This window comes from Corapipo altera, unplaced genomic scaffold (assembly GCF_003945725.1).
Source record: "Corapipo altera isolate COAL_440 unplaced genomic scaffold, ASM394572v1 70, whole genome shotgun sequence".
Classification (NCBI taxonomy): domain Eukaryota; kingdom Metazoa; phylum Chordata; class Aves; order Passeriformes; family Pipridae; genus Corapipo; species Corapipo altera.
Genome location: NW_020884911.1, coordinates 4,239,093 through 4,266,858, shown reverse-complemented (window position 1 = coordinate 4,266,858; position 27,766 = coordinate 4,239,093). Strand labels below are relative to the sequence as shown.

At 42.8% G+C, this 27,766-nt stretch overlaps 1 protein-coding gene and 2 long non-coding RNA genes across 7 annotated transcripts in view; 1 reads left to right on the top strand and 2 right to left on the bottom strand.

Moving 5' to 3' along the window:
- Window positions 1-417: 417 nt before the first annotated feature.
- LOC113952214 lies at window positions 418-1,518 on the bottom strand. The gene is made up of 2 exons (XR_003529450.1): window positions 1,439-1,518; window positions 418-1,330 (listed from the first exon to the last, which is right to left on the bottom strand). It is a non-coding gene; the product is annotated as an uncharacterized LOC113952214 (long non-coding RNA).
- On the bottom strand, window positions 1,517-5,693 carry LOC113952213. 4 transcript variants are annotated; one of them, XR_003529448.1, is made up of 4 exons: window positions 5,497-5,693; window positions 4,474-4,583; window positions 3,228-3,349; window positions 1,517-1,858 (listed from the first exon to the last, which is right to left on the bottom strand). It is a non-coding gene; the product is annotated as an uncharacterized LOC113952213 (long non-coding RNA). The 4 variants fall into 4 exon arrangements; XR_003529449.1 differs by lacking the exon at window positions 5,497-5,693 and having other exon boundaries at window positions 1,517-1,629; window positions 1,801-1,858; window positions 4,474-5,370; XR_003529446.1 differs by lacking the exon at window positions 5,497-5,693 and having other exon boundaries at window positions 4,474-5,370.
- A 634-nt stretch (window positions 5,694-6,327) lies between these two features.
- Window positions 6,328-27,766, top strand: part of TMX4 (thioredoxin related transmembrane protein 4) — a 21,705-nt gene continuing 266 nt past the window's right edge. The window contains exons 1-8 of one of the 2 annotated variants that reach the window (XR_003529362.1): window positions 6,328-6,525; window positions 14,241-14,356; window positions 17,868-17,913; window positions 18,501-18,629; window positions 19,565-19,610; window positions 21,386-21,487; window positions 23,388-23,451; window positions 23,871-26,261. Coding sequence is in view for 1 of the 2 variants with exons in the window: in XM_027653726.1 (XP_027509527.1) it covers window positions 6,341-6,525; window positions 14,241-14,356; window positions 17,868-17,913; window positions 18,501-18,629; window positions 19,565-19,610; window positions 21,386-21,487; window positions 23,388-23,451; window positions 23,871-24,157 (975 nt within the window). In the remaining variant the exon portion in view is untranslated. Of the gene's footprint in view, window positions 6,526-14,240; window positions 14,357-17,867; window positions 17,914-18,500; window positions 18,630-19,564; window positions 19,611-21,385; window positions 21,488-23,387; window positions 23,452-23,870; window positions 27,674-27,766 lie in introns of those variants that run through there. The other variant, XM_027653726.1, reaches the window with a different exon arrangement.

The following is a 27,766-nucleotide window of genomic DNA, read 5'->3' as shown; positions in this document are numbered from 1 at the left end:
CTTGGCTTCTGACAGGACAGTTTTCATTTTCTCAAACTGGCCATATTTTCAGGTGAGCTTTTATTCTTTCTGCAGCAAATCTTGAAGCGTTGAGACCTTTAGAATTACAGCACCTATTTGGTGTGTTTATGAGTGCACAGTTGCTCCTTTGCCATGGAACATCTGGGAGGTTGGCCTGGGTTTATATCTGTGCCTTTGGGCAGCCTGTTCCACAGGCAGCACTGGGAGCAGGTTTAGAATGGGTTTGACATTCCTGCAGGGAGCTGTTAGTGAGGCTGGGACACTGCCTGGGACAGGAAGAGCACTTGCTGTGCTCACAGATACCCAATTCTTGTGCAGTCCCTGCTGAGGTCAACAGGAGATCTCCAGGTCTTTACATGCTTTAACACAGTTTGAGTCACTTCTTTACACCAGAAAGGAGTTGAAAAGGGCTTATTTTTGAAACAAGAAGTCACTGATGATAAAAGCCCTGTATAAATAACTCCCCGTGCCATACCTAGCAAATCTTAGCTGTGTGATTAAGGCCTGAATTTTGGATTCCTGTGCTGTGTAAGGAAGAATAACCCTTTTTTTTTTTTTTTTTTCTTGAATAGCATTCAACAAGAATTACTTTGTCAATGACAGGTTGCACTGTAAGTCATGCCCTGGGCACACCCTCACAAATGATAGAAGGGAACCAGGATCCCAGTGGAGAGGAATTCTGGCCACAAACAGCAACATGGACAAGAGCAGAATTTGGCCCCAGCTGTTTGCACTGGATTTACTGCCTGATGAGCCCAGCCAGCTTGAGCTTGCATCATAATCCAAGAAAAAACCTAATAATACCTTTCCATCTAACTCAGCCACATATATCAGGCTTTGGAGGTGTCAGGACTAAAAAGGGAACTGTACTTCTGTCTTGGAGATATTTTTACTGCTGAGAAAGATATACTGCAAGCAACAATTCCCTACACAGCAGTTCTCCTTTCTCTTTTCCACTTAAAAAAAAAAAAAAAAAAAGAAAAAAGTAAGAAAAATAAGTCAAGCAATAAAAATTCATGTTTCACGTCGGATCTGATGCACTCACACTTGAAATCTTGTTCTCCTATCTCCTGCAAGATCTTTTAAATTCTGAAGAGCCTTGACAGGCAGAAAATGAACAGATGCACAGTAGAGGTGGGAGATGATCTTGTAGGAGGTCTGTGCTTGCCTTCTGCAAAGAGAAGGAAGCGGAGGCATTCCTGAATCCTGGAGTGCTGTGTGGGGAGAGGGAGCCCCCAGCATGCACCTCTTGGCAGGGCTGGATATTACATAAGGCTTGCAAATGAATTCTTGTCCCTCTCTTTGGTACCTTGGAAGAGAAAGAAGATACCAAATAAAGACACTTCAGTAGAAACAAGCAGCCCTTCAGGTTCCACATCTCCTTCCTCCTGTCCCAGCTCCCCTGCTGAGCAGTCACCTCTCCAAAGGCAGCAAGCTGTTCCTCCAGCTCCCACACAGGCATTCATGATTCCTGGACAAAGGTACCCCTGCTCCCTGTGGTCTGTGGATACCTCTGGCTGCAGGAAGGACACTGAGCACTGCTGTGCCCTGGTGTGCTTCTGTTTTAGGCTTTGTGTGACAAACTCCACTTTGGCAGCCGAGTGTCTTCTGTACTCAGATAAAAGATGAAAAAGCAGATTTTTTGATATTATTTAGTACTACAAGACCAAGGACAGCCATTCAAGAAGGTAAGGAAGAACTGCACATTACTATAAGAAGCAAAAACAAGTGAATGGTGGGATTTTTTGATAACAAGATACATTTTCCAGTGCTGAATACCTTTGATAACTTGTCTCCAAATCACAAAGCCTGACAGGACAACCAGTTGTTCACATTTCTGCAGGATAACAGAGCTCAAAGTTAGTCAGAGATGGAGGGATGGAGGGATTATGGGTACAGAGCCCTGTAAATATGATTTCCTCTTCTCATTACATACCTACCTTTTGGTGAGTAGCCATTATCACACTAACATCACTCATATGAAGAAGAAAGCTCTTTAAATATTTCTTTTAATATTCCAAGGAATTTTTTTTAGTCTTATTTTTGAAGGAGAGATATGAACATTCCTGGTCAGCCTTGTGTAAAACCTTTGGTTCATTTTAATCAGATACCAAAGGCAGGGCCGTGGTGACTTCCCAACAGTTACAGTGTTGTGTTTTTAAAGATTTATCTATTCTGAACTAAACCATTTGCCTGGAATACAAGGAGCTTTATGGTTAATAAATCCATGTTAGAAACTGCAGGGAACACTTATTTTGGCCACATATTGTTTACTCTCTCCTACATTATTTGTTTGAAACCATAAACCTCTTTTAGCTTTCACGTCATGAAAAATATATTGCAACTGTTATTTTGTTAGGCACGTGTACAAATTTAAATTAAATCAGAAATATAAAATTATTATAATCTCTGTACTATAAAAAACCTTCTTATTTCCTAGTTTTCCAAACAATCCATCAAGAACCAATTCCAAAAGCCCAGGAGGGTAGTTCTGGAAATCCAGTATAGAACTGCAAAAAAAAATGACATGGATGGTGATATTAAGTGTATTTTAGGGAAATGAGTGTTACAGTAATTTATTCTGCTCTAGGCAGTGTCATGAATCCATCATGGCACACAGTGAAGGAAAACATGTCAGGAATGCTGGAATACCTTCCTTTACCAAGAGAAGCCCACACAAACCAATAACAGGACAACATTCAGTATAATAGAAAATAAACCTAATAGAAACAAATTACAGAAGGAATTTTCTAACTACACCCTCTGTACCACACACCTAAACCCACTAAGTTTTTAATTGCCTTCTTTTTTCCACTGGAAAGCCACGCTATCAGGAGGCAAAATCTTGGTTCAGTGAACACAGAATCACCCAGTCCAGCCTCCCCATACAGGAAATAGTTGTAGAACACAAAGCCCAGTCTTCCTTGGTTCCCTCCAGAGAAACAGTGGAATTACTGAAGGGGAAGTCTAGGAAATAATGTTCTTTGGTGCAGAGCAGGGACTGGTCACCAAGGTAAATTATGATTCCAGCACAGGAATATTTGTGCCCTGGGTGCCTGCAGTGTCACAGAACAAGAGAAAGACACGTTGGCATCTCCATCCTATAATTGACCTTTATATTTTATAGTCAAAATTAAAATAAACAAACATGGAATTGAACTAATCTTTCTTTTTTTCTTTTTCTCCAAATTCTATCTAAAACTTACCTGATATTCACGGAGACACTTCTATCTACAGCTGTGGAAACCTAAAGTGACAGCTTGATTCCTGAACCTTTTCTTTAACAGCAGTGGGATTATGGAACTTGGAAAATTACAGCTCTCCAGGTCTGTGCAAAACCAGCAGAGCCACACACACAGGGAAGCTGAAGAAGTACAGATTTAACAGAAGCCAAATGAAGCTAAAGGAGAGTAAGTTCTGCAAGGGACATGGTAATTGAAGTAATCACAGGAGTAATAAAAGGTCTGGCTCAGACACTTGTCCTCTCTAACCGGCCCTTCCTCACTTTCTCTTTCTATCCTTTTCCTGTTTCGTGCTCCTAATCAGGTTCAAATGAGATGTACCTTCTTCCATCTTTGCAAGCCTGACCTACTTCCCAGGGATTAGCAGCACCATGTCATGTCTCCCCTGTTCCAGGAACGCTCTGTTCTCTTTTAGGAATGAAACCAACTCTGGCTCGTCCCTGAGCAGCCTTTGCCTAAAATGCAAACCTCCTCTGTGTTGAATGTGGCCAGAAATTACTCAAAAATTACTGGTAAAGTCCTTCACTCTTTTTGTTATCAAGTCTTTCTTCCCTTGTTCTTTTGAAGTCACGTTTATCTGGAGCCATCATTTTACATGTTCCTCCTCAGCCCTTTCATGGAGCTCTGTTTTGCCACCCCATCCATTCACACGTTCTTGAACGATGCAAATAAAATTATTCACCACCCTGCACCACCCCACAACAAAATGTTCCTCAGCCTTCCCTTTTGCACAGCATTGTCACATAGATTCTCTTAATTTGGCTCCACCAGATCTCAAACCTTCCTCTGTTTTGGCCAATCACTTTTTTTTTTTTTCCTTCTTCCAAAGAATCTACAGAAAAACAAACATTTCTCTCAGGTTTCTCCAGTTCTTACTAGCAGCAGAAAAAAAGTGCTTTCTGTATTATATCCTCACAAGGCAACTTCAGGCACGTGTGTGTCTTCTCAAATAATTGCTACTGCTGTATTTCTTTCTTTTCCCTAAATATATCAGGTCTAAACATTGTTAAAACACCACATCCAGTTTTCAAACTGTCCACTCAGGAAAGGCACTGATAAATTAGAGGGGTTTGTTTTGGTTTTTTTTTCACAAACCACAGGAATATTTAAACGATTAGAAAACTTGTCATAAAGAGACTTTGAGTTCAGTGTATGTGTATCACATGGAAAATATGACCAGATATATGTGTTCTGAGAGGCTCTCACTTACTTAATCCTCAGCTGGCATTAACTGCAGTGGCACGAAGCTCACAGCACAGCAAGGCAGGGATGTCTGTCAGCAGATCTCTTCTTTGGGAATGGCAGGTACTGTTGGAACACCTAGCGAGGACAGAATATCACTGGGTCATTGGGAGAGGCCTCATGAGTCCTGAGAAGCAGCAAAAGAGGAAAAATCACTGTAATTGTTTCATTTCTGTGTAGTGTGAGTGGTGCTATGGGCACCTCCTGCTTCGGTTCCCAGACACGCCGAGATCGCTCCAGTGTCAGTAAATAAAGGTCAGAGCAACACTCAGGCTTTAAGGAATGGTTCCATTGAGCCCAGATTCCTGTGGGGAAATGTGGGAGTGATGTAAAGGAACCTCATAAGATAAACGGTTGAAGTGGGATAAAATCCAGAGGTGTAAGTCCTACTGCTTACTGGGGGGCGAGGGGGAGGGGGAAGAAAGGTAGAAATGCTTTAACAACAGCTTATCAACTTTTTTTTTTTTTTTTTTTTTTTTTTTTGCAGTAAATGGTAGAAAATCCTTCATCACAAGTTACTTCCCAGCCGGGATAATCTCCAGCCAAACAAGAATTTCCATATTGGACAAGAAGGCAGCCCAGACCTGTACAATGATGTCTTATTTTCTTTTTTTTGGTATATTTACCAGGCTAACTAAGGAAGTCGATTGTCTTAATTTCCACTAATTGAGGGTGCAATCATTCCACTCAAGGGCAGGGCTGCTTTTCAGAGGGACCTGGACAAGCCAAAGGGATGGGGCTGACAGGAATCTCATTGAAGTCAAGGGAAAACACGGAATTATGTGTCTAGGATGGGGTAGGCAATACATTGGGATGGATGGGCTGCCTGCCTGGGGCAGAGCAGTGACAGGACGAGGAGCAATGGCCATAAACTAAAACACAAGTTTCACCTCAGCACAAGGAAGAACTTTATCTTGAGGGTGGCAGAGCACTGGAACAACTGCCCAGGCAGGGCGTGGAGTCTCCCTCTCTGGAGACATTCCAAACCCACCTGGGCAAGCTCCTGTGTCACCTGCTCCAGGTGACCCTGCCTTGGACTGGATGATCTCCAAAGGTCCCTCCCAACTCGAACTCTTCTGAGATGCCGGGATTCCGCGACAATCCCTCCTGGCCCTAGGGAACACTTGTTTTACCGTGATCCCACGGCACACCCCGACTGTGCTGGCGCCTCACAGCCTTTTAACCAGCTCTCACCACACGGCACCAAGAACAGGCCTCCTCGTTGTGGGCGCCCCAATACGAGGAGGAGGATCACAAAACCTGACCGAGCCACCGGGAAGCCACCGCAGCACTGAGGCCGAAGCGCTTTGCCCGGTGGCCGTGCCTGGAGCGGGAGATCGGGGTTCAAGCCTTCCCCGGGGTCCGTGGAACGGGGCGCTTCGCCCGTGAGGGGAACGGGCGCCTTTCCCGTGAGGGGTAGGAGGGTTTGCCCGTGAGGGGCAGCGGCGCTTCGCCCGTGAGTGGACAGCGGCTTTGCCCGTGAGAGGCACGGGCGCCTTTCCCTTGAGAGGCAGGGGTGCTTTGCCCGTGAGGGGCAGGAGGCTTCGCCCCTGAGGAGAAGGCGGCTTTGCCCGTGAGGGGAAGGGGTGCCCTTCCCGGGAAGGGGAGGGGAGCTTTTCCCATGAGAGGACGGCGGCTTCTCCCGTGGGAGGAATGTGGCCTTTTGCCCGTGAGGGGAAAGGGAGCCTTTCCCTCCCGTGCTGACCGCGTTCTCCCGTGAGGGGAGGGCGGTCCCCGGGCGGAGCCGCCCCGGAGGAGCCGCCCCTGCCCCGCGCAGGCGCCGCCCCCGCGGCGGCCGCTCGCGCCCGCACTTCCTGAGGGCGGGCGGGCCGAACATGGCGCCGGACAGCAGGCGCCAGGGCTGGCGGCTGCTCAGCGCCCTGCTCCTCGCGGCGCTGCTGGGTCCCGCCGCCGTGTCCTCCTTGTCCTCCTCCAGCCCCGGCGAGCCGCGGAGCCCCGTGCGAGTGCTGTGCGGCTCCAACTGGAGCCTGGTGTTGCAGGGCCAGTGGATGCTGGAGTTGTGAGTAGCGGCCGCTTTCCCGCCCGCCTCGGAGGCAGCGTGTGCCGGGGGGGCGAGGGGGGCTCCCGGTGAGGGGCTCCCGCTGAAGGGCGGGTGCGGCCGGTGCCTTCTGCCCCGCAGTGGGGAGGAGGAGGCAGGGCACTGTGTGTCGGCCTTCCCATGCCCTGGAGGGACCGCGCAGCTCCCCCGCCCGGGCACGGCGTGAGGGAGGCGGCGGTGCCCGCGGTCCCCCCTGCCCGCCCTGAGCCTGCGGGCACTCGCTGCCCTCGGCTGGGGTGACCCGACAGAGGTAGCTGCCCCTCAGGTTCTCCTCCTGTGCGGGCACAGAGTGACCAAGGTTACACGGGCCACTCCTTTCTGGGGAATGAAGGACACTGAATGAAGGACATGGCCATCAAATTTATCAGGGGGATGGAGCACCTCTCCCGTGAGGAAAGGCTGAGAGAGTTGGGCTTGTTCTTCCTGGGAAAGAGAAGGCTTTGGGGTTACCTCATTGCAGCCTTCCAGTACCTGAAGGGAACTGGGAGGCAGGATGGGGCAAGACTGTGTACAAGGGCATGTGGTGACAGGATAAGGAGGAATGGCTTCCAGCTGAGAGTACACTCAGATTGGATACTAGAAAAATATACTATGGGGATGTTGAGGCCCTAACACAGGTTACCCAGGGACGTTGTGGATGCTCCATCCCTGGAAGTGTTTAAGGCCGGTTTGGATGGGGCTTTGAGCAACCTGGTCTAGTGGAAGGTGTCCCTGCCTGTGACAGAGTTGGAACTGGATTATCTCCAAGGCCCCTTTCCAGCCCAAACCACCCTGTGATTCTGTGAAGCAGCTGGCCCTCGGGTTCTTGTCCAGGTGCCCAAGGTTAAATGGGATCATTCTGCCCAGCTCCCTGCTGAGGAATGGTGTCAGGTGCTGCTCCTCGCCCTGCTTCCCTGTCGAGGGCTGTCGCTGGGTTCCGTGCAAGCTCTAGGAAGGCTGAATTCCATAGGGAATACTTAGCAGGAGCAGGCTTCTAAAGCAGCATTACATAATATCCTAGCACACCCTCACTCCAAGCCTTGAGCTCTGGAGTTCCCCTTCGAGGGGGATCCATCAGGTTTCATTAGTGTTCCAGTGCTGCTGTTCCCGGTCCAGGTGACACCAGGAGAGGTTTGTCTGTTCGGAGTTTTAAGTTTTAAGACACGACACAGTTCTTGAAGTTCACCGGGTGTTCTGTTCTCGGAGCCTCGCTCACCTGCTTGTATTTAGAAGGGGTAGGAGCTTGAGGGGTTTTTTTAAAGACAGCAATGAATAAAAAAGTAGTTTAAGTAGGCAGTAGACTCACATGGTGCCTGTGGGCTGTGCAGCTATGAAATAGGATTTTATTGTGGCGTGTGTGCTGCTTTGTGGAGGTGCTTAAGTTCGAAACAGGTTGAACATCTGAACCCATGCTCCAGCACAAATACCTTCTCAGCTGCCTAAAGTTTTGCTTTACTGTTGAATTTGAGATATCTCCAAATATCTCTTGTTAGTCTCTGAGTAGGGGGAGGGACTATCACTTCCCTTAGGACTTTACTGCTCAGGATCCTACTGGACACCTGGTGTTAATCAGTGACTAGGTGGGAACAATCCTGAAATAGCTGGCTGAGAGACCCAGGGGTGCCCACTGTGGTAGCTCAGGATTTGGATTTGATTTTTGGTCTCTTTCTTTCCCTTTTCATTTTTTGTGATCTGAAAGGTGAGGAAAGAGAGAACCTCCAAGTGGGAAAAAATAAATTTATTTTTAAAATTGCAGTGTTTTCACTTGGTACATCTTGGTCTCATGTGGAAGCAACTGTATGGAAGTTACTGATTCACGTGTGTGTTGGTGAGTTTTAAGGAGCAAAAAGGTTATTTATGGCAACTACAAGTTTTTATTTCTAGTAGAAAATATTTCAATAATTACTGCTGCATGCCTTTGAGAAAGGAAAAAAAAGAGGAACTAAGTGAAATCAGAAGTGGTTGGGACAGCAAGCAGTTAAAATCCTTTTCAAGTCTTTTATTCCCCTTGCAACGTTCCCCTCTGGTCTGGAGTGACAGGCACTGACAAAAGCAGGGTCAGCTTTAGTGCTGGCAGAGTGTGGAACGTGTTGCTGCATTGCTTAAATTAGACTTTATTTAATTTTCTGTGCAGTGTGTGATGTGTGAAAGATCCTCAGTTCTCTGTGCTTCTTTCTGTGGTGCACTTCGAGTGCTTTCTGTTTTGTTTTTTTTACTGAGGAGGAACCTTTGTCTTCGTGTACTATTGAAACCCGGTGCTGGTGTTGTCGAATTAGGGAGAGTTTGACACTTCCAATCGTGTCTAATCAGGAGTTTGAGATCTCGTATTCATTTTTTTTTTTTCACTGTTCTTGCAGCAGTTCTCTTGCCGATGGATTTTTGGTTCCTGGTGGTTTTTATCTGGTTCAGAGCTGGTGATCCCAGCCAGGAGTCCTGCCTGTCAGTCCATTGATTCCTCCCGTGCTCTGTGGTGGGTCTGTTGGCAGGACTGCAGTAATGCTCATTAAAACCTCATTTGTTAGAAGAACCTCCAGTTTCTTTACAAGACCGTTGTTTTCCAAGCTTATTTTAATTAATGCAAATGTCATTATGGGATCTCTATGGAAAAAAAACCCAAACTTATTTTGGTCACCTGCTCTTGAAGCCTTTTGCCATGGTGAGGAACAGGTACTGCTGCTGTTTAATGTCAATTTTTCTGGGAAATTTACTCTGAAATGCCAATTTTTATTGTTCCCACGTGCACAACTGGAGAAATTTAAGTTTGAAATTACTTGTGTGTGGGACCTGTAGTGGAAATAGGATTTTTTTTTTCCCCTCCATCCCTTGTAGCTGAAGTGTGTGTACTCGGCTGACTTGTTGTAAATATTTGGTTATTCCGAGCCGGCAAAATTGGAGGCCCTGGAAGTGCTGCTGCAGTTCTTTGATAAATATGTTCTGGATAAAGTGTCTCTGCAAGACATTGCAACACTTTTTGCCTCCTGTAACTATCAGAGCACACAGGTCCTCGCTGGAGGGCTGCAAATTTGCTGCCGGGATGAGCTGTGTAACAAAGTTTCCTTATTTCCTTATCTCCAGCCTGTAGGAGCAAGATAATGATTCATTAACGCCAGGACTTTTCTTTTTGTCTTTAATGTTGTGCCTGTTTGGAACGGAGGGAGCTAATTTCTGCTCTGCTTATTTTGTGTTTGCAAACATAACTTGTTCCAAGCTCGATTTATCTTAATTTAACATCCTCTTCTTTTTGAAGTAAATTAAAACAATCAGACAAAAAAAAAAAAAAACAACCAAAAAAACCCCAACAAACCAAGAACACCATCAATGAACTTGATCTCTTCTCTGAGTACAAAAGAAACTATTTACACTCTTGTTGCATCTGCAGTAGTTCAGGTACTTGTTTCTACACCAAGTGCTAAATGTTTTGCTTCCCCTTTGTTTCAGCACCTGAAAAAGAATGCCTTAATTTCCTATTTTAATTCTAGCCGGGTGAAAAATCAGTGTAATAGTCACGTTTCTAAGGCTAGCTTATTATAGTATAGGTCCATACTTTATTTTCCCTTTGTCATATATCATTAAATATTGCCCTGCTGCCTCCTAGGCCAGATAATCACAAGGGTTCAGTCCTCCCACCAGCACTTTTGGCTGTGGTTCCAAGGCAGGGTGCTAAAAACGTAGCTGAATGTTTTGGTGTTTAGATGGTTTAATGCTTTTAATGGGCTGGCTTGAAACACTTTGTGTAAATAAACTCCTGAAGGATTTAATGAATTATTTAACGATTGCTGTGGCTTAGATTGAAAGTTCAGTAAGATTGGGAATTTTCTGTCACTTAGGAGTTTAGTCTCTTATTTCTTGTTAGTATCCAAGCTTTTCTTTGTCCTGTTCTTAAAAAAACTCCAAGCACTAAACAACCCAATAAAAACCAAAAAGCAAGGGGGAATGAAAGTTAAGTTATCAAAACTGATAAAATATGAAGCAGAAATATCCTTGTAGCTGATGCTTAATATTGCAGAAGGGGACATAAAACCCTGGAGAGTGATGGAACCTAATCTGCTGAAGCTCTAGAATATTTGACATAGTTTTTCAGTGGTTGATTTGCTTTATACTTTAAAGATAATTTCTCCTTCTTAAAAAAAAAAGTGCTTGTGAATGGAAAGTTGTTGAGGGTCCCTTTTTTAATTGCTGATGATAGTCCAAAAAAAAAAAAGAAATCTCCATTTTCTGTTTTAATTCTAGCCAGGTGAAAATAGTGAGAACAGTGTAAGTAACAACAAACCTCCTTTGTTTGCTCTGTGAGGGAGCTCAGACTTGGGCAATTTGTAGAAAAAAAACCCCCAAACTTGTTTAACTTTTTGCAGAGCAGCTGGTTTTGGGTTGGGAGGTCTCCCCTGCCTGGTTTGGAGGGGTTTGGCACATTGCAGGAAGCTCCTTGTCCTCTTCCAGAGCCTGTGCTGCTGTGATACAGATCTCAGTAAATGACAGGGAGCAACTTGTGTGTCTTTGGCTTCCACCTGCTCACTTGACAAGTCCACTAAAACCAGGGAGTTGATCTTCTGAAGCTTCTCTTTTGTTGAAGTTACAAAGCTGCCTCTACTCCCTCAAGACTTATCTGTATTTAGGGACTGTCTTTTATTTTATTTTTTTTTTTTGTATGCTTGTGAAATCTATAGCAAATAAGGCAAAACTACTTAAAAGAATAAAAGTAATAATTGAATTCTGATGCTGTTTTAACAGACTGTTTGATGCTGTCTGAACATTTTTATTTTTAATAGTTCTCCTGATGGGAACTCCATCAAACAGTTTGGTTTAAGACGTGGTACTCTTGATGTTACATCTCCCTGAGATTATCAATAATGGGAGGGGGGAAAAAAGCAGGCAGGAGGAGTCAGTTACATATATTTGAAAATGAGGGAATTGGTGAACAGAACTAGAAGAGACATGAATGGCTCGGAGCTGGAAACTGTATCAGGACATCTCAGAAAAGTCACTGTGTTTATTGATCTCCTCTGCACTGAACGGCACTTTGCTCAAGCTGGTTTTAACTTATGGTGGTTTTTTTTTTTGTATTGCCTCAATGAAGTTGCTGGTATGTGAAAGCCAAAGCTTTTATGCTTTAAATCAGAGATAAATAGAAGTCAAAAGCAAAGTCTGTGTCTAAGAGCCTCAAATTTGGCTTTTTGTGTGTTGCTTTCTCTGTGCCCTCTGCAAAAAGCTTCAGGTGCTGTAATGGGTTGGAGTAGGAACCAGAAAACTCCTGGCTACTTGGAAATAGTGATTTTTAACCCCCTGAGGCCAGTTGCTGTTGCAGTGATAGATGTCAGCTGCCTCTTTTTATGGAGGGCTGACAGCCTCTGGGAATATTTCAGCTGTAAAACTTTGTGCCAGGTGAGAACTGTGTGTTGAGAAACGTGTGAAACCTGCCTGCAGTGAATAGTTTGGAAACGTGTGATTTGTAACTGTGTGGTGTTTTCCATCTGATTGTTAAATGGTGAAGCACAGCAAATTGCTTTTTAAGGTGTAACAGGCTGCTGAAAACTTTCTCTCCTTAACCAAGTGGCCAAGTCTTGGTTTAAATTCCAGTGGACTTAGATTTTTTTTTTTTTTTTTTTAAATTGGAAAGACCTGTTTTCTTGTAAGGCACAGGGAGCACTGCAAACAAGGTAGCACTTGGAGCTACCCCCTTGTGCAAAGGCAGGAGCAGGAGGGGTAACAGCCCTAAATTTGGTGGTGTTGTTTCCTGCTCCTACAGATTTTTTTTTTTTCTGGGGAATATAAGAATGGTGGTTGTACTGTGACTTCTGTGGAAATATGAATCAGCCACAGTCCTAAAGGATTCATTAGAAGCCCACGTTGAAATCAAGTACTTCCTTAAAGCCTCAGTTCTTCAGGGTGCAGAAAGAAAGCTTTTGGAAGTTTTGATGAAGATGATCTAAGCATCAAGTATTTCTGCTCTCCAGTACCTTCCTGAAAGAGAAAGTGTAAGGGAAGATATTTTTAAGACTGAGGCACAATAAGGCTTTGCTAATATAATTTTTTTTTTTGTTATTTCCAGGAAGCACTCCTTAATTCCTCGGTGCTTCAGGTGCTGCATAACAAATGCAGGCATTAAAGCTTCAGAAAAGAGAGGGTGCTGAAGTAAACAGCAGTGCTAACTGGCAGAAATCTGATTTCTCATGCGAGTTCTGTCTTGTACTCGTGTGGAGAGAGTGTGTTTCCTGGCTGGCAAGAGCTGGATGTGTAATTTCAGGAATGTAAAGCAAATATTTTCGTCCTGGTTGTGCTGGAGTGGCTGGATCTTGTAGCATGGGATGGAACTATTGCCATCCCATGTCCAGTATTGGTAATAAAACCCAGGTAGTCAACAATTAGTGCTCTTGGGCAAGTTCATTGTTGTGTTGTGTCGCTGCCAAACGTGACATGGGCAGATTTTAGTGCTGCTTTGAAGTAAAGAAAACATTTATAATGATAAGAATGTTAGCCATGTGTGTTGAATATTCCATCTAATTTCATTCAGAACTGCTCATGAATGTCAAATGTAAATATAAACTTTGATAGGGCCCGTGTTTCTGTTTCAAGATCAGACTAAAGAGGTGTATTAATTGTGAAAATCTCTCATGGCATCAATTTGACACATCCGGAAAACAGACCCACTTCTGTCTTTCGTTTTAGAGCAACACCAGCAGCGTTATCTGATGGATGTATGTGGTTCTTATCACTCAAGCTGCTCTAATAAAATAGTACTGTTTGTGAAGTACAGTACCTGTCAGACTATTATTAAAAGCCCTCTGTAGGCCAGCAGCACAATGGAAACAGTGCTGCATGTGAGGCTTGTTTCCAGCAGCTTTTTGAAATGTATCGAGGAGCTGTCTTCTGGCAGGATAAGATTTATGTCCTTTTTTTTTTTCAGGTGCTTTCACGCAGGATGATGGTGACTCAAAACAAAAAAAAAAAAGATAGTGGCTTTCACAGTTCAAAATTCCTGGTACAGTTAAATACAACAAGTGTTTTTATACGGTGTCATTTTAACTCCCAAGCGACGAGAGTTCCTAATTTTAAATACTGAAGTTTCAAAGCTCCCATGAAAGCGCTCAGAGTAAATTTGACTCGACCTCCTCTGTGAGAAATGACCAGAAATTCATCTTTTGAAACGTTCTTTCTCCGAAATTATCCAGGGAGAAAACAAGACCCGAGCAAGACAATAAGTCTGAGCAGTAGCAATTTGATGTGCACTCTGTTTAAATCTCTAATGGGTGCTATCAAAAGGGATGTGTTTTGCTGTATGGAGTAGTGGGCTGAGGCAGATGTAATTTCTGGAAGTTCTGAGGTGTGGGAAATCAATACAAAATGTTGTGATGATGGATGAAGGATTCTGCTGCAGAGCACAGCCCGGCGTCAATAATTCAGAGAGCTGCCATGGAAATGGATTTACTTCCTATGTAAATAGAATCCATCACAAGTGCTGAGCAGTTTGGATATGAATTTCTCCAACCTTTGGAGATTTGCTTTTGTTTTAATAACAGGAGGAGGAACGTAGGGATTGATAAAAAACTACCTGATTGTCTTATTCAGCAGACTTGATCAAGAAAAACTGTGGGTTTTTTCCTTTGTGATTGATATGTTTGTATCTTCTCTGTAGGATGAATCAATTTGAGTGTCTTTAAGTGTAAGAATATTAAAGTATTTAACCTGGTTTTCCCCTTTAGTTATGCTCCCTGGTGTCCAGCTTGTCAGCAGATTGAATCCACCTGGGAGAGCTTTGCCAAGGAGAGTGAACATCTCGGCATCACTGTTGGGAAGGTGGATGTCACTCAGGAACCAGGTATAGCATGAAACAGACTGTCTTAATAATGGGAATTATTCAATATAAGCACCACTTAATACTTATTCAGCTTTTAAAACCGAAATAACCTCATGCACCTTTTTATTTCTCCATGTAGTTCTTATCTGTGAAGTTTATAAACTCCATTTGAAGGATTAAAGAATTGGAGAAGTGATCTGGCTTAATACTTAATAAAAGAGGCTTATTCTCTATTTTAATCTACTTCCCTGAAAGCTGTTGCCTGTCTCATTCCTGTCTCCTCCAAAGTGTCTGCAGAAGATTCCAGCTCTGTAACTGGAGAGTCCCAGGGTGTGGTAGCACTGCCTTAATTAAAGTCCTTAACTGTTTCTATGATGGTGCTGCTTTATCGTCTTATTTAATTGTGGTAGTACTTTAAATTGCAGTTATTTGTTATTTCCATTGTTGTTTTCTGCTGGTGATGCACATAGGCAAATGTGTTTATGGAAGGGTTTTTTTGGCTATCCACAGAAGCAGGACTGCAATCTAATTTACTCCTTTAGTGACTCCCTTCAGAGGTTTGGATGTGTGTTTGTACAAGCAGTGCTAATATTGTACAAACCTCTGCATCCCTTGGGAATGCTTCACGCTTGTCTTGGCTTTGAGGGGATAAAGGGTTTTGTCAGCAGTATCAGAGATGTTACTGGAATAAAAAGGCTTAGCTTTACTGAATTTTTTTTTCTTTTCTTTTTTTTGTAAAATGTGTTCATTTTATTAGTTGAAAACATGCTGAACAAGTTGCTTTATCAAATAACAGCAGGGAAATTACTGAAGCTCTGGTCTTAAAATCACCTTTTATGGGTTCATGTTTTGTTAGAAGTTCACAAATGTGCAAAAACTCTTATGCCAAAGAGCTGCATATAGTAATCATTAATAACTTAATAAACAGATTAATTTGAATATTATGTTTTTTTAATAGATGTAAATTTAAAGCCAACGTTTCACTTCAACAAAGCAATGATTACCCTGGAGTAAGGCTGCAAATGGGCATTCATTATAATCCTATCCAGTTATTTTCTCCCAATTAGACAGGGATTCTTTGGCTTATGTAATGTTCCAATGAAAGGATTTCCATCTTGACTGTGGCACTGGGATATGGCTGTAATTTAAAAATGCGCTTTCGGATAGGAGGCTGTAAAAAATAAAATACTTGGGTCTTCAAAGGTAAAAAAATTGAATGGCAGGGATCAGATACTTCATACTCAGACTGGCAAACAAACATTTATTCCCTTATCTGACCCTTGGTGCTGATGTGGTTCTGAAGGTACCTGAGTTCCTTTGGAAGCTTTCCAAGGTTCCCGAGGTGTTCTTACCCCAGGCTGTGCTCTGTCCTTTCAGCTGGTGGGTTGAAGTACTCTGTCTCCTATTCCTGCCTGCACAATGGTACCTTAATTAGTGTTGATTATGCAACCCCTCCACCACACTGAAAGTGGCCAAAACGTGTTAAACTGGGGGGAACCCACGAGATGAGTGCAGAGCTGCAGAAAATTGCACTGCCAAAACCTGCAGGAGAAAGTGGCCGTTCGTGGGGCTTAATTGCAGCAGATGCCTGAAGAATAAACCCTCCAGAGCCTTAATGGCCTTCCAGCACATTTCAGTCACTGCACGTTCCGGCCTTAAAGTGCCTCCTCTTGCCTCATCTCCTCTATTGAAACACTCAGGATGTGAAAGGCAAGTCCTGGAGATGCTTCTGGATCCCCAGGTTCTGTGTGTTTGTGGTGCCTTTTTTAAGCTCCCAGCTGCAACGTTCACCTGTGAATTAAAACAAGACTTCTCGGGTCTTCTGGATCTGCTTTGAGTAGCTGTTGGATGAAAGCAGCTGTGGTTTTAGATCTCTGTGTATTTTAGGGGGTGTCTGAGTGCAAATACCGAAGGTTTCTTTATTCTTGATTAGCTGTTGATTTCATGATGGATGTCAGGTTTTGATTTGCAAGCAGAAGCAGATGCTTAATTGTATTTCAAGTTAAACTAGTAACCACTTTAACTTTGTGTTAAACACATGGCAAAACTTACTGTCTATGCTTAAATTTTGTAGCTGACTCACATCTGCTTTTGCTGGAGGTGCCTTAGATAACCAGCAAACCTCCAACTAAAGTTTTGGGGATGCTTCAATGCATTTTGGCTACGGATTTTAAACTTTCAGGTTTTATTATTCCCCTGAGGCCATCTCTGCTCTAAGACTGGCTACTGGTAAGAGGTTTAAGGCAGCTATTTTGTTTTCTCTTTGCCTGCCCAGTATTTGTAAGAACTTCAGGGAGTCTTTTCAGTGTGCCCATGACTTTCTCTGTTCTAAAGCTCATTATGTGCTTTATGGCTCTCCACCTAGTTTTCCTTGTGCAGCTGTGCTTTGTGCTTTATTAATTCCGGTGTTACACTTGGGGGTTTGTTCACTTTGCATCTCCTGTGCTGGCACAGCTTTTAACTGGTTTGTAAAGTTTGCCACCACCTTGCATCTCACAGCAGTAAAGGCAGAGAGCTGAAAAGTTGAAGCAAAGAAAGTTTCCTTTCTGGAGCTTTAAAGATGGTTTGCTTTAAACATCTACGAAAAGCCCCCAAACAACAAAAGGAGCCACAACACTTTTTTACCTATTCCATGGAGGAATTCAAACTAGGAAAAACATTACCACTGAAACTCCTTTTTAAAAATACCTGTCTTGTTGCAGTATGGCTCATCTTTGTCTTTAAAGGCAGAAACTCTCTTGCTCCAACACTTTCCCCTGGCTAATCCTGGTGCCTAAAGCTGTTTGCAATTATTGAAAGCTGAATAGGGACTTAGTTTCCCCAAAGATTTTTCACAGAATTTTACAGAAGGCCAAGTTAAATAACTGTACTCTTTACATTGGTGCTTTAGATGAATGGTAGTTGCTGGCTTGAGGAATTCAACCCTTCCTAGTGGAGTTGGACTGCACATCTAGGGGTTGATCACCTCTGGAGGCTCTTTTTTTGGTTTATTTGGGCTTTTTTTTTTGTCCTTTCTGCTGTCTCATGGCTGATGCTCCAAAAGTGATTGTCATGGCTTAAACTGGCAATATTTTACCAAACAGAATGCTGAGACATCCCAAGGTATTTTATCCATCTTTGTAGTTACCTGGAGAGGAATGATGTGTGGGAAGGAAGAATAAGAACCTGGAAACATCCTGGAACATGATGTGCATTTGTGTGGCTCTTCCTCTTGGTTAGAGCTGGTCTGGTCACAGACTTCAGCTCTTTGCAAATACTTATCAGGGAAACCCATTAATTAGAAAAATTTGCTTGCAGTAAACATTCCCCAAGGTCAGCATTTTTCCATAGTTTGTCAGTATTTAGTATCTGTTACTCTTTGTAGCGTTTCTGAAGACGAACTGTTAAACCTGTATTTACAAAACAGTGGTAACAGCCCTGCATCTGCTGCTTTCTAGTTCAAATCTGTAGGTATTTATAGATAAGTCAGAATGCTGAGAAACTTCAGTTTTACTGAATTGCTTATGGCTTTTTTTTTTTTCCCCCTTTCTAGGCTTGAGTGGTCGTTTCTTCGTCACAACACTTCCTACAATTTACCAGTAAGTGCTTCCTGCTGGAAACTGCAGCTGCTGAGTCCTGCTTGTCACTTGTTTTGGACTGTAACTCTGAGATGTAGGGGGGAATGAAGGAGTGCTGACTTCTACTTTTAGCTCAGGTTACTGCTGGAGCTTTGCTTGTGTGGTAAAATCCTGATCTTATTTTAAGGGACTTCACTAAGTTTCCCTGTTACCAGTGCTTTAAAAAATGGATCAGAGAAGGCAGTTCCTGTAGCTCTACTCCAGTAAGGTGATGTCATTCCTAAAACATTGAACCCTTTATTAAGTCAGGGTATCATGAGTCATGCAGATATATATATACACATCTATATGCACACTTCTAATTCTGAGTTGTATTTAAAAAAGGATTTGGTTGTTAACCTCATGTGCTTTGTGTTTGCTGGAGTGCAAGCGAATATTTAACAAGTTTTGGTAAAGACTGAGACCTTCCATCATGGAATGCAGTTCCAAAACACTCAGATTTCCGAGCAGGTGAAATCTAGAGTGTGTGTGAGGTTTTGCTTGGGGTTTTTTTGCCGTGGATACCGTTTTAGGGGATGTGTGTGTCAATGGGAATTCCTGTTTTCCAGTGCCAACGACGGAGTGTTCCGCAGGTACCGAGGCTCCCGGACACTGGAAGATCTTCAAGGCTACATTTTAGAGAGGAAATGGGAAGCTGTGGAACCTGTGGCAGGATGGAAATCTCCATCTTCTATAATGTAACACGTTGTTTTTATTAACAAGAACCATGTTTTATAGCTCATTATTCACTGAGGGCCCTATGTTGACAGCTTACAGACAAAAGGCCTTTATTCCCTAGACGTGTAGCTTTGCAGAAGCAATCTGGATTGACAGCCTGCTTTCCAGTTTCTCACCTTTAAAAGCAGTTTATTTGCTGCATTCCCTTTTGTTCCTGCCTGCTAAGGCTTGTTTGTCATCTTTGAAAAGAGATTAAAAATAATACAGCCACTGAGCATTATGTAAGTGCCACTTCCAATATCTGCTGAGTGCTGGAATCAAGAGCATGTTTATGTAGATTATTCCTTCATGACTCCTGGCTACTGGACCAGGCAGCCTTTAGCTTTAAGGATTTCTTCTTTGTGTCTTTGCAAGAGAACCTTTTGTCCTCCTGTGGAATGGGAAGCAGTGTAGTGCTTACACAGTGTACCAAAATTTGTTTTCAGGGTGGATTTGCTTTGAAACACCAAATAGAGTGTTTGCATGACACAAAGGATGAACCTGAGATGTGAGTGGCCTGCATTTCATCCTGGCTGAAGCTATTATGTGTAAATTCACCTCAAAGATCCGCACAGGGTCCTTATTTTTTTCATCTGAGAAGGAAGAAGAGCTGTAGGATATTTAGTAACGGAGAGAGGAGCTACAGGGCTGCTGGGAGTTGGGGAAAAGGGGGTTGGAGCTGCACAGGTTGTGCTGTGAAACTGCTCTTCCTTAATAGAATCAAAAGTCCTCTTTTAAGGGACTGGTTTAGGGTTTCAGAGTCTCAAATGGGTTTGCAGTGGCCTCCTCCTGATAGTTCCTGGGGACTGAAGGGCATTGGAAGTCTATGGAATCTTGTCCTGGTTTCTGTGCAGTTTGCTGTGTATCCCAACTCCCCCATCTTAGAACCTGTTCCTTCCATTTCCTTGTTTTCTAGGATGCACGGCATGGCAGGGCTGTTCCACTTCTCGGGGTGGATCAGGGTAAGTGACTGTATGGTAGGGTTTCCTACACCCCCTTTTTATGATTAGAATAATCCCAGTGGTCAAAACTTAACTGAAATTTTTATTATCCTTTTGTCAGACTGAAATTTGCCTTTGTAGTGCATGTGAGTGTGTGTGTGTGTATATATATATATATAGGGTTTATAGTATCTTTGCACTATAAAATTTAAAGTGCTAATAATCTATGCAAAAAATGGCAGTTTGACTGCAAAGATTATCATCAATAATAAAAACACTTCCTTTTCTTATTGTCTTGGTGTAGTTACAAAGCTCTATCAAACTGTGCTAAGGGGATAAAGTAGTGGGTTTTTTTTGAGAGCTGCTGCAAAAATGGTTGTAAATACCAGGAATACATTTAGGATCTGACAGATTATCTCACTTAACACTATTCCTCAAGATTACCTCATTTTCAGAGTTTAAATCATGTTCTTCTGCGGGTTGTTTGCACTGTGTTTGTACAAGAGAAGGGAGGGTAAAGGGTTTATTTTTTTGGGGTTTCAAACTGCCAACACCATTTGCATAGGGACACAAATTTGGATGATAGAGTGATTATCAGAAGTAAAGGAGAAATGCTTAGTGTACACTGTAAAACATTTAACATGTAAAATATTTTACTTAAATATTTCGAGGTGCTTTCATTTGGGAGCTATCAAAGCTTTTCCTGTGCATGCAAATACTGAGAGGTTTTCAGACCTTTCCCGTTTTGTTCAGGGAACATCCGCTTAAAAATCTTCAAGTGTAACCAAGATTGAGACTGTATTTGTAGCAAAATATCTTAATATTGTAACATGCTTCAAAAAATAAATGCAGTGGAGAGTTTGAACAGTTTGTATCACTTGCAGTCAGCATCAAACTGACCCGGAATCCAACAGAACTTGGAGTTGTTGGTTTCCTGTGCAAACTCTTTGATTCTCTCTGGATATTATTAACTTTTTATAGCCTTGTGGTGTTTCTCTTCCGTGGTTGTTGTGTAATGATGTTGTATCTCCATAGTTTCCTTCCTGAAAGATTAACTGGGAAGGAACCTTCTCCAATTAGCTTTCCCCTTGGATGAGTATTTCAGCTGTACATTTCCTCCCTCTTCTTGCTGTGCTTTAATAAATACTGGAAGCTGTTCTAACACTTAAAAGCACTCTGGAATTTCAGTATCTGAGCTCTTGTGAGTGTTGATTGTGGTTTGCTTGGAAAGATCTAATGTCATAATTGACTTCCTCCCAGACCACCTGAGTCACTGGGCTGCTTCATTCACTGAATTGAATTTGTAGGTTGGCAGTTGCAAAGCAATATTAATATTGTATTTGGATTATTATCTCCGAGTTTATAAGTGAAATCACTTATTCAGTGTCTACTTAGAATGGGTGGGTCCTTTTAGGAGCTAAACAGCTTAAATAAAATAAATGGCTTAATTTCAATTAATGGAGAGTTGCCATATAAGGGTGAAGGATGCTGGGACACTTCCCTGTGTGCTCTGAGGCTCCCTCAGAAATTCATCCCCAGTAAGATTATTATGGCATCTCTAGTGATGAGTGTCTCAGGAAGAAGGAATTGTGCATCCTCTGCCTAAAAAGCTTTTTAATGTGAACAACTCAGTAAAGAAAAACACGATCTAATGGTGTCAGAAAGGGAAAACTTTTGCATAAATACTGTTAAATGAAAGGGCTTAATCAGAGAGCAATTTATGCAATGGTGTGGGCAGTAGAAATCATAACTGGTTTTAGCTATAAAGTTATTAATTGTCTCTTTCTCGTTTCCAGCAAATCCATAACTACCTCACCGGCACTCTTGGAATTCACGTTTGGGTTTCTTATGCAATCTTCATCTTGGCCACTTTACTGATTGGCCTCTTCCTGGGTTTGGTAAGGAAGCAGATGACTTGTTTTTCTCATTTACCTACAACTTTTGCTTTGCATTAACTTGTGGAAAAAAATAAACCCAATGTCCCTCATACTTAAAAACCTTGCTTTAGTAAGATATTATTAAATACTAATATCCGTTCCCTGGTGTCCAGTGGTAGAATGTGTGAGAGGGGTTCAAAGCTGTGCTGGGGAGGTTGAAACTGGGCATTAGGAAGCGTTTCTTCACCCAGGGGTGGTCAAACACTGCAAGAGGCTTTCCAGAGAGGTGGGTGATGCCCCAGGCCTGTCAGTGTTCCATTCTTGTGGACAATGCCCATGATAATGTGCTTTAACCTGGTCAGCTCCACCTCACTCAGCAGTTGGACTAGAGGGTCGTGTAGGTCCCTCCCAGCTGGAACAGTCTGATCTATTCTGTTAAAATTCTGAGGCATTCCATACTGCACATTCACTCTCCTGCTTGTGGTAAAGGTTAGGACTTGATTACAGCTTGGTTTTAGCAAAATCTGACTTCTCTCTCCCCTGTGATCTTTTGGGTTGAGTCCTCATTAGTGGCAGTCAAATCTGACCTCACTTGTTACTCATGCATGCAAATATCAATCTCCAAAACATCAGGAAGATGATCCAAGCAGGCCTGTTGGCTCTCTGTGGGAATGTGAAGGACCAGAACCTGAGTCCTGGGTTGTTTCATCAGTGGAAGCAATTCCAAGTTGCTTTACCTGTGGAGCTGGGATTGTTTCCTCACAGAATATTTGGATGATGTGGCTCCGTGGCCTCTCAAATATCAATAGCAAGTAAGAAACTGAGCTAAAAAAAGGAGATCTAGATGGGAGTACAAGTTCTTTCAGACCAATTCCTTGGTCCACAGGTGTTTTGCAACTGCCAAGGCTTTTTAAACAGTTCTGCTGATCACTGGTTTAACCCGCTGCTAAGTCACTATTCCTTGTAGGAAGTGTAAAGGTTGTTTTTGGAACTTGGATCTCTGCCCTTCAGCCCAAATATTAGTGAAATAAAGAAAAAATTTGAGTCTCATTCTCAGTAGTATTGGGAAGTGATTTCAAAGCAGTTGAAATTTGAAGTTAGGCAAACCCATACATAATATGTGGACAGAATTGTTGTATAAAAGCAAATGTCTTTCATTATGTGTTTTCAACAACTGCATTTTTCTAGATGGTAGATTTTCACCAAAGGAGTGCAAATCAAGTCAGTGTAACTGGTTGCAAATGAATATGATGATTTAAAAGAAACTTTCCTTCTTCTTTCTTCACTTAAAAAAAAAAAAAACACAGCCCAAACTGCAAAAGCTGAAAAAATGTACAGTTAATCTCTCAACTCTTTCCAAAAAACTTGTCAGTGATTGAAATGTATTTCTTGAACATGGTGTCAGCTCTCTCTTTTTCTTTGCATTATTCTTAGCATGTGACAAGGAGACACAAATGTCTTCCTTGTGTTTAGGTTAAACTGCACTGGACTCTTTGAATAACAAGCACAAAAGGTGGAAGCACACATTGTGTGTTGGGGAGGCAGGGGTAGGAATGGAATAACATCCCAAAATACAGGAAAACTTGACTGAGATTGTTTCAAAGTTTTCAAGGAATAAAAATCCTCAACTGTGTTCCAAACTCGTCTGCTTAAGATGCAAGCAGCTTCAATACTGAATAAATTTAGGAAAGTAGGAGGCAGAAAATGGGTAGTAGAAAGCAGAGAATGCTGGTTAGTACACACTGGGAAAGCACTTCTTCCCATGTTTTTTATATAGCTCTTATCTCTAAGCAAGATAATATAATTTAGGAAACCTTATTGTGTGTATCTGTCTAAAAAGAACGAGTGCAGGGACTTTTGGAACCGCTAATAAATGCCTTTGTAATTGTTGCTAGTAAATGCCTTTTTGTCCTTTCCACAGATCCTGGTTTTGATTTCAGACTGCCTCTGCCCAGCCAGCTCAAAATACAAAGCTGAAACACCTGGTAAGTGGGTGAGAGATGGTAGGTTTGAGTGTAAATTTGCAGGAGGGAGGGCAATACATGGAACCACTAATCCAGGGGTCAGGGAAAATTGGGTTGTCTTTGGTTTGTAACTCAGTGGAATAAAGTGGAAGTTGTCTGTGCCTCATAGGCAAGAAAACCAAATGAAAGTGGAGGAGAAATACTACTGAGGATTTATCTGAATTAATTGAAAAATAAAAGTTTTCAATAGAATTGCAAAATTTTTTTTGTTGGAAGGGACCTTAAAGATCGTCCGGTTCCAGTCCCAGCTGGGATAATAACCCCAGTCAGTGACATCCCTCAGCATTTATTTCAGAACACACAGGTGCTGATGCACCTTTACAGGCCACTGTCCTGGGGTCCAGTCTCACTGCAGCCTCTGAAACTCTTGTTGTGTTTAGAGGAAGCCGTCACGAAGGACGACGTGGAGAACGCGGTGCTGGAGGAGCCGGAGGAGCCTACGGAGCTTTCCGCGGACGAAGCGGAAGAGGCTGCGGATGGGAAGGATCTCTCAGAGGGAGAAGATGCAGCAAATTCAAGTGCTGAGGACTCCGAGGAGGATTTGGCACTTGGGAAAGAATCAGGGGAAGAAGAAACAGAAGACTTGAGCGAACAACCTCTGGCTGAGTCAGAGACCGAGAGCTCAGTGAGGCAGCGCAAAAGTCAGGGGGCCGAGAAGGAACTCTAGTCCTCCGTGGGGGATTTTGTGCACCTGGACCAAAGAAGTGTCAGACCAGGGTCTGAAGCTGGAGCTTAAACTTGATTTGTCATTTGTGTTTACCAAAACCTCTGCTCTGTCAGCAGGCTTGTCTTTTTTTTTTTTTTTAAAGCTAGGACTGGCTTCCTTTGTTCGATAAGCACAGATGCTGTGTAACCTTAGCCGTGACAATCAGAACCAGGGGGTCTTATCTGCTCCATGTCTTCTAAGAGAAAAGGGGTGTGAGCCTCAGTTCACCAACTGGGGAATATCTGTGTGTGTGTGTGTGTCCCTCCCTGAGTAAGATCAGGGCTTTTAACTCCACAGTAGCTTGGCAGGACTGTGACTTCTCTGTCTGAATGTTTGTTGTTCCCAAACGCCCCAGGAGCACAGATAAGGGATACACTCCCAAAAGAAGGCACCTTACCAGTCTTCTATCAAAAGTGTTGTGTACAATGGGTTTGGTTTTATCACTGTCAACTGAAGCACCTTTCTCACTCATCTTTGTTCATGTTGTTGTCCCACAGCACGTCCCCGGATGTGTCAGTTTTTGGCGATCCAGAGGCACAACTCGAGTTCTTTGACCCAAGAAGTTGGAATAATTGAGAACCTCAGTCAGAAAGAGAGTGGCAGCTAAATGTTGAAAATGTCTTGGAACTTTTTAAAAGGTCTAAAGGAAATTATTTTGTTCAGGGGGAATTTTTGCCAAAGCATGACTTTTTTTTTCCCCCAATTTGTTCCCATCAGGAGATTGTAGCAAGAAGTACTCACTTTGCAGCCAGTGAGTTGTATACTTCTTGCCAATCCAAACTTGTCATATGCAGTGCAGTCCTGCCATTTCCAACTGGGAATACTTTTGGCAGAACTGAAGAGGCACTTAGGGGTTTTACTTTTGATCACTTTTTCTACTTTTTGTCACTGGGAAAAGAGAGGGACACAGGTGGGTGGTGGGGAGAAGCTGTTGGTTTTGCTACTTATATCAGAATAAAAATGTGTGTGCAGAAACATGTACAGTGAAAATGGCTTGTCAGGTGAGCAGCATTAGGTTGGTTAGAAGACTTGGGTCACTAGAGAAATCACTATCACTCCTTTGACTGGGTTAATACATGAGTTTTTTTGGGAAGGAACATCTGCAGTGAGGTCCTGTATGTTTGATTTGTTGGTGTGTGACCATGTGTGTAAGATGTCTTAATCTTGATACTATTTTTAAAATATATATATATATATTGCATAAGCCTTGCTCACATGCATGCATTTCACCTTGTTCTTCAAGAATGGAGAGTGATCAGAGATGAGATCATCTCTCATTAGAAGAGACAAGCTTGCAAGTGCAAAATGCTGGTTTCCTTTGAGGCTGAGATTAATAAGGGCAATTTGTGTTGGAAGTAATGTTTTGTTGTTGGGTTTTGTTTTTTTTTTTAAATGCTCATAAAGAACATATTTACTAAGAAAGCTTAGCTTTTCCTGTCTGTGTCCTGTCTCATGTGATGGTTTGTAACATCCATTGCACTATAATGAGAAGAGTCTGTGGGGGGTGTGCCCCATGGAATGAGCAGTTGTGGAAGCTCACACAGCAGCTTTTGAAAAGCTAAACTTTTATATCCAAAAATCAAAAAAATCCCTCTGTGGCCACTGTAGCTTGAAAACCGTGCACTTCAAAGTTCAGAGTACAGAATTGTTTCCCTGATGTTTCTTTTTCCTGTTATCTGTGCATCAGGAGCTCTGGGAAGTGTGAAAGAAACCCAGGAGTGTGACCATGTTTCGTGACACGAGCAGGAGCTGGGGTGTGTGCTCAGGTACAGGAACTTGCATAAGCTAATGTCAGAATAGACATATTCCCTGAATTGTGGATCCAAACCTACCAGGCACTGAAAAAATCCATGGGACTGGATCCAGGGCAGGTTGAGAGCAGTGATGCCTTTGCTTGTCCCCAGAGAGGATGTTCTGTACCCCAGAGGGTCCTGTGGTTCTCAGGACGCAGGAGGGAGTGTGTCCATGTGGAATTCTGATTGGATTTTGCTTCACTTTTGTATTCTCGTGGTGCCAGTCACCTGATGTTCTCTCCAGCTGTTTGAAGTGGTTTTGACTTTAAAAGGTACAGCACAACCCTACACCTCACGTGGCTTTCTTGAACGCTGTTGGGAATTGAAGGATGAAAAAGTCAGGGATAGCTCTTCTCAGTGCTCAACTCGAGATGTTTGGATGTTTAGACAACAAGTTCTCAAGGGAGTTGGGTTTCACTACACTGTCTTTGGATTGCAAAGGCAAACAAACCCACAAGGGGCACTTTGTCCTACAAGGCACAGGGGTTGTGGGATGCTCTGAGGAAGATCAGAAGCTCCTCTGTGCGGTGAGTGGAGTCTCTGCTGACATTTCCTCTGTTGTTACCTGGCACCGTTGAGTTTGGGTTGTTTAAACTGAAGAGATCAAGAATTTTCCTGTGGGATCACTAAGCAGGGATTAAGTAAGCAGGCAGCAAGTGACCACAGTTTAGATCTGTCTTGGGAATCTGGAAGTGAGCTATGCCAGGCTTCTAAGGGTTCCTGAACATAGTAGGGATGTCATTGCTCCTGTGTTTTCATCAATAAAGTAGGGAATATTAATGGGGTTTGACATGTATTGGTGTATCTCATTACAAAGATCACTAGATTGTAATTAGGCTTTAGAAAAAGAGGTGCTGTGCAGCCATCGATCCCTCCAATTTAGCTGTACATTTGGAGGAGGTTTATTGGAGCGTGACACTGGACATACCCAGCTGTGACCAAAGTTTATCTGGCAAACAGCAAGTAGCAAACACTGCAGAGGCTAAATTTGTGTTCAACAGAAAAACTATGAGCTATGCAGTAAAGGTGTCATGTTCATATGCTTTCCAGGATCAGTTTTCTTCCCGCTAAAACACGTTTTAATTGAATCATGCCAGTAGTACTAATTAGACTGTTTACAATTGTGTTAAATTTGGTGTGTTTCCAAAAAGTCAGGATCGACCTTTTGTGCAATCTGAGCATTCTGTTATGATTAATCTTAAAAATTGGAGCTTGTTCTAGCAACCTCAGTGTAGACAAAATGGCCTTGGAGGAGCTGCTGCTGCCACTGTTCAGAGTGCTTGGATTAAGGACACGACCTCAGGGCCTCCAAAATGTGTGTCTAAATTACTTTGGGGTGGTTGAGAACCAATTTAAATGTCAATTGTGCTGTGTGCAGCTGGCAACCAGTCCCTGATGGATCTGAACGGGAATCCTCAACAGCAAGTCAGTCAAAAATTCCAACTGGGTTGGAAATCCATCCAGCCTTTGGAATCCATCCAGCCTTCCAAACCTCTCGTCCTTGAGGTCTGTGTGAAACTTGTGAGTCTTGGAATGCTCTGTATCTGCTGCCCCCTGGGTGGGCTGTGTTATGTGGGATTGCTTCCTGGAAATGTCGTGGGATTGTCTGTTACATGGAAGTGTTGCAAATTTATACTCTGGGTATTTTTACTGAAATTCCACATAAACTTTGTATTTATGACCATCTCGCAGTTAGTTTTCATTTCCTTGGTGTGTGGTTGGCTCATCTGTGGCAATAATTTGGCAATAATTTGGCAATAATTTGGCAATAATTTGG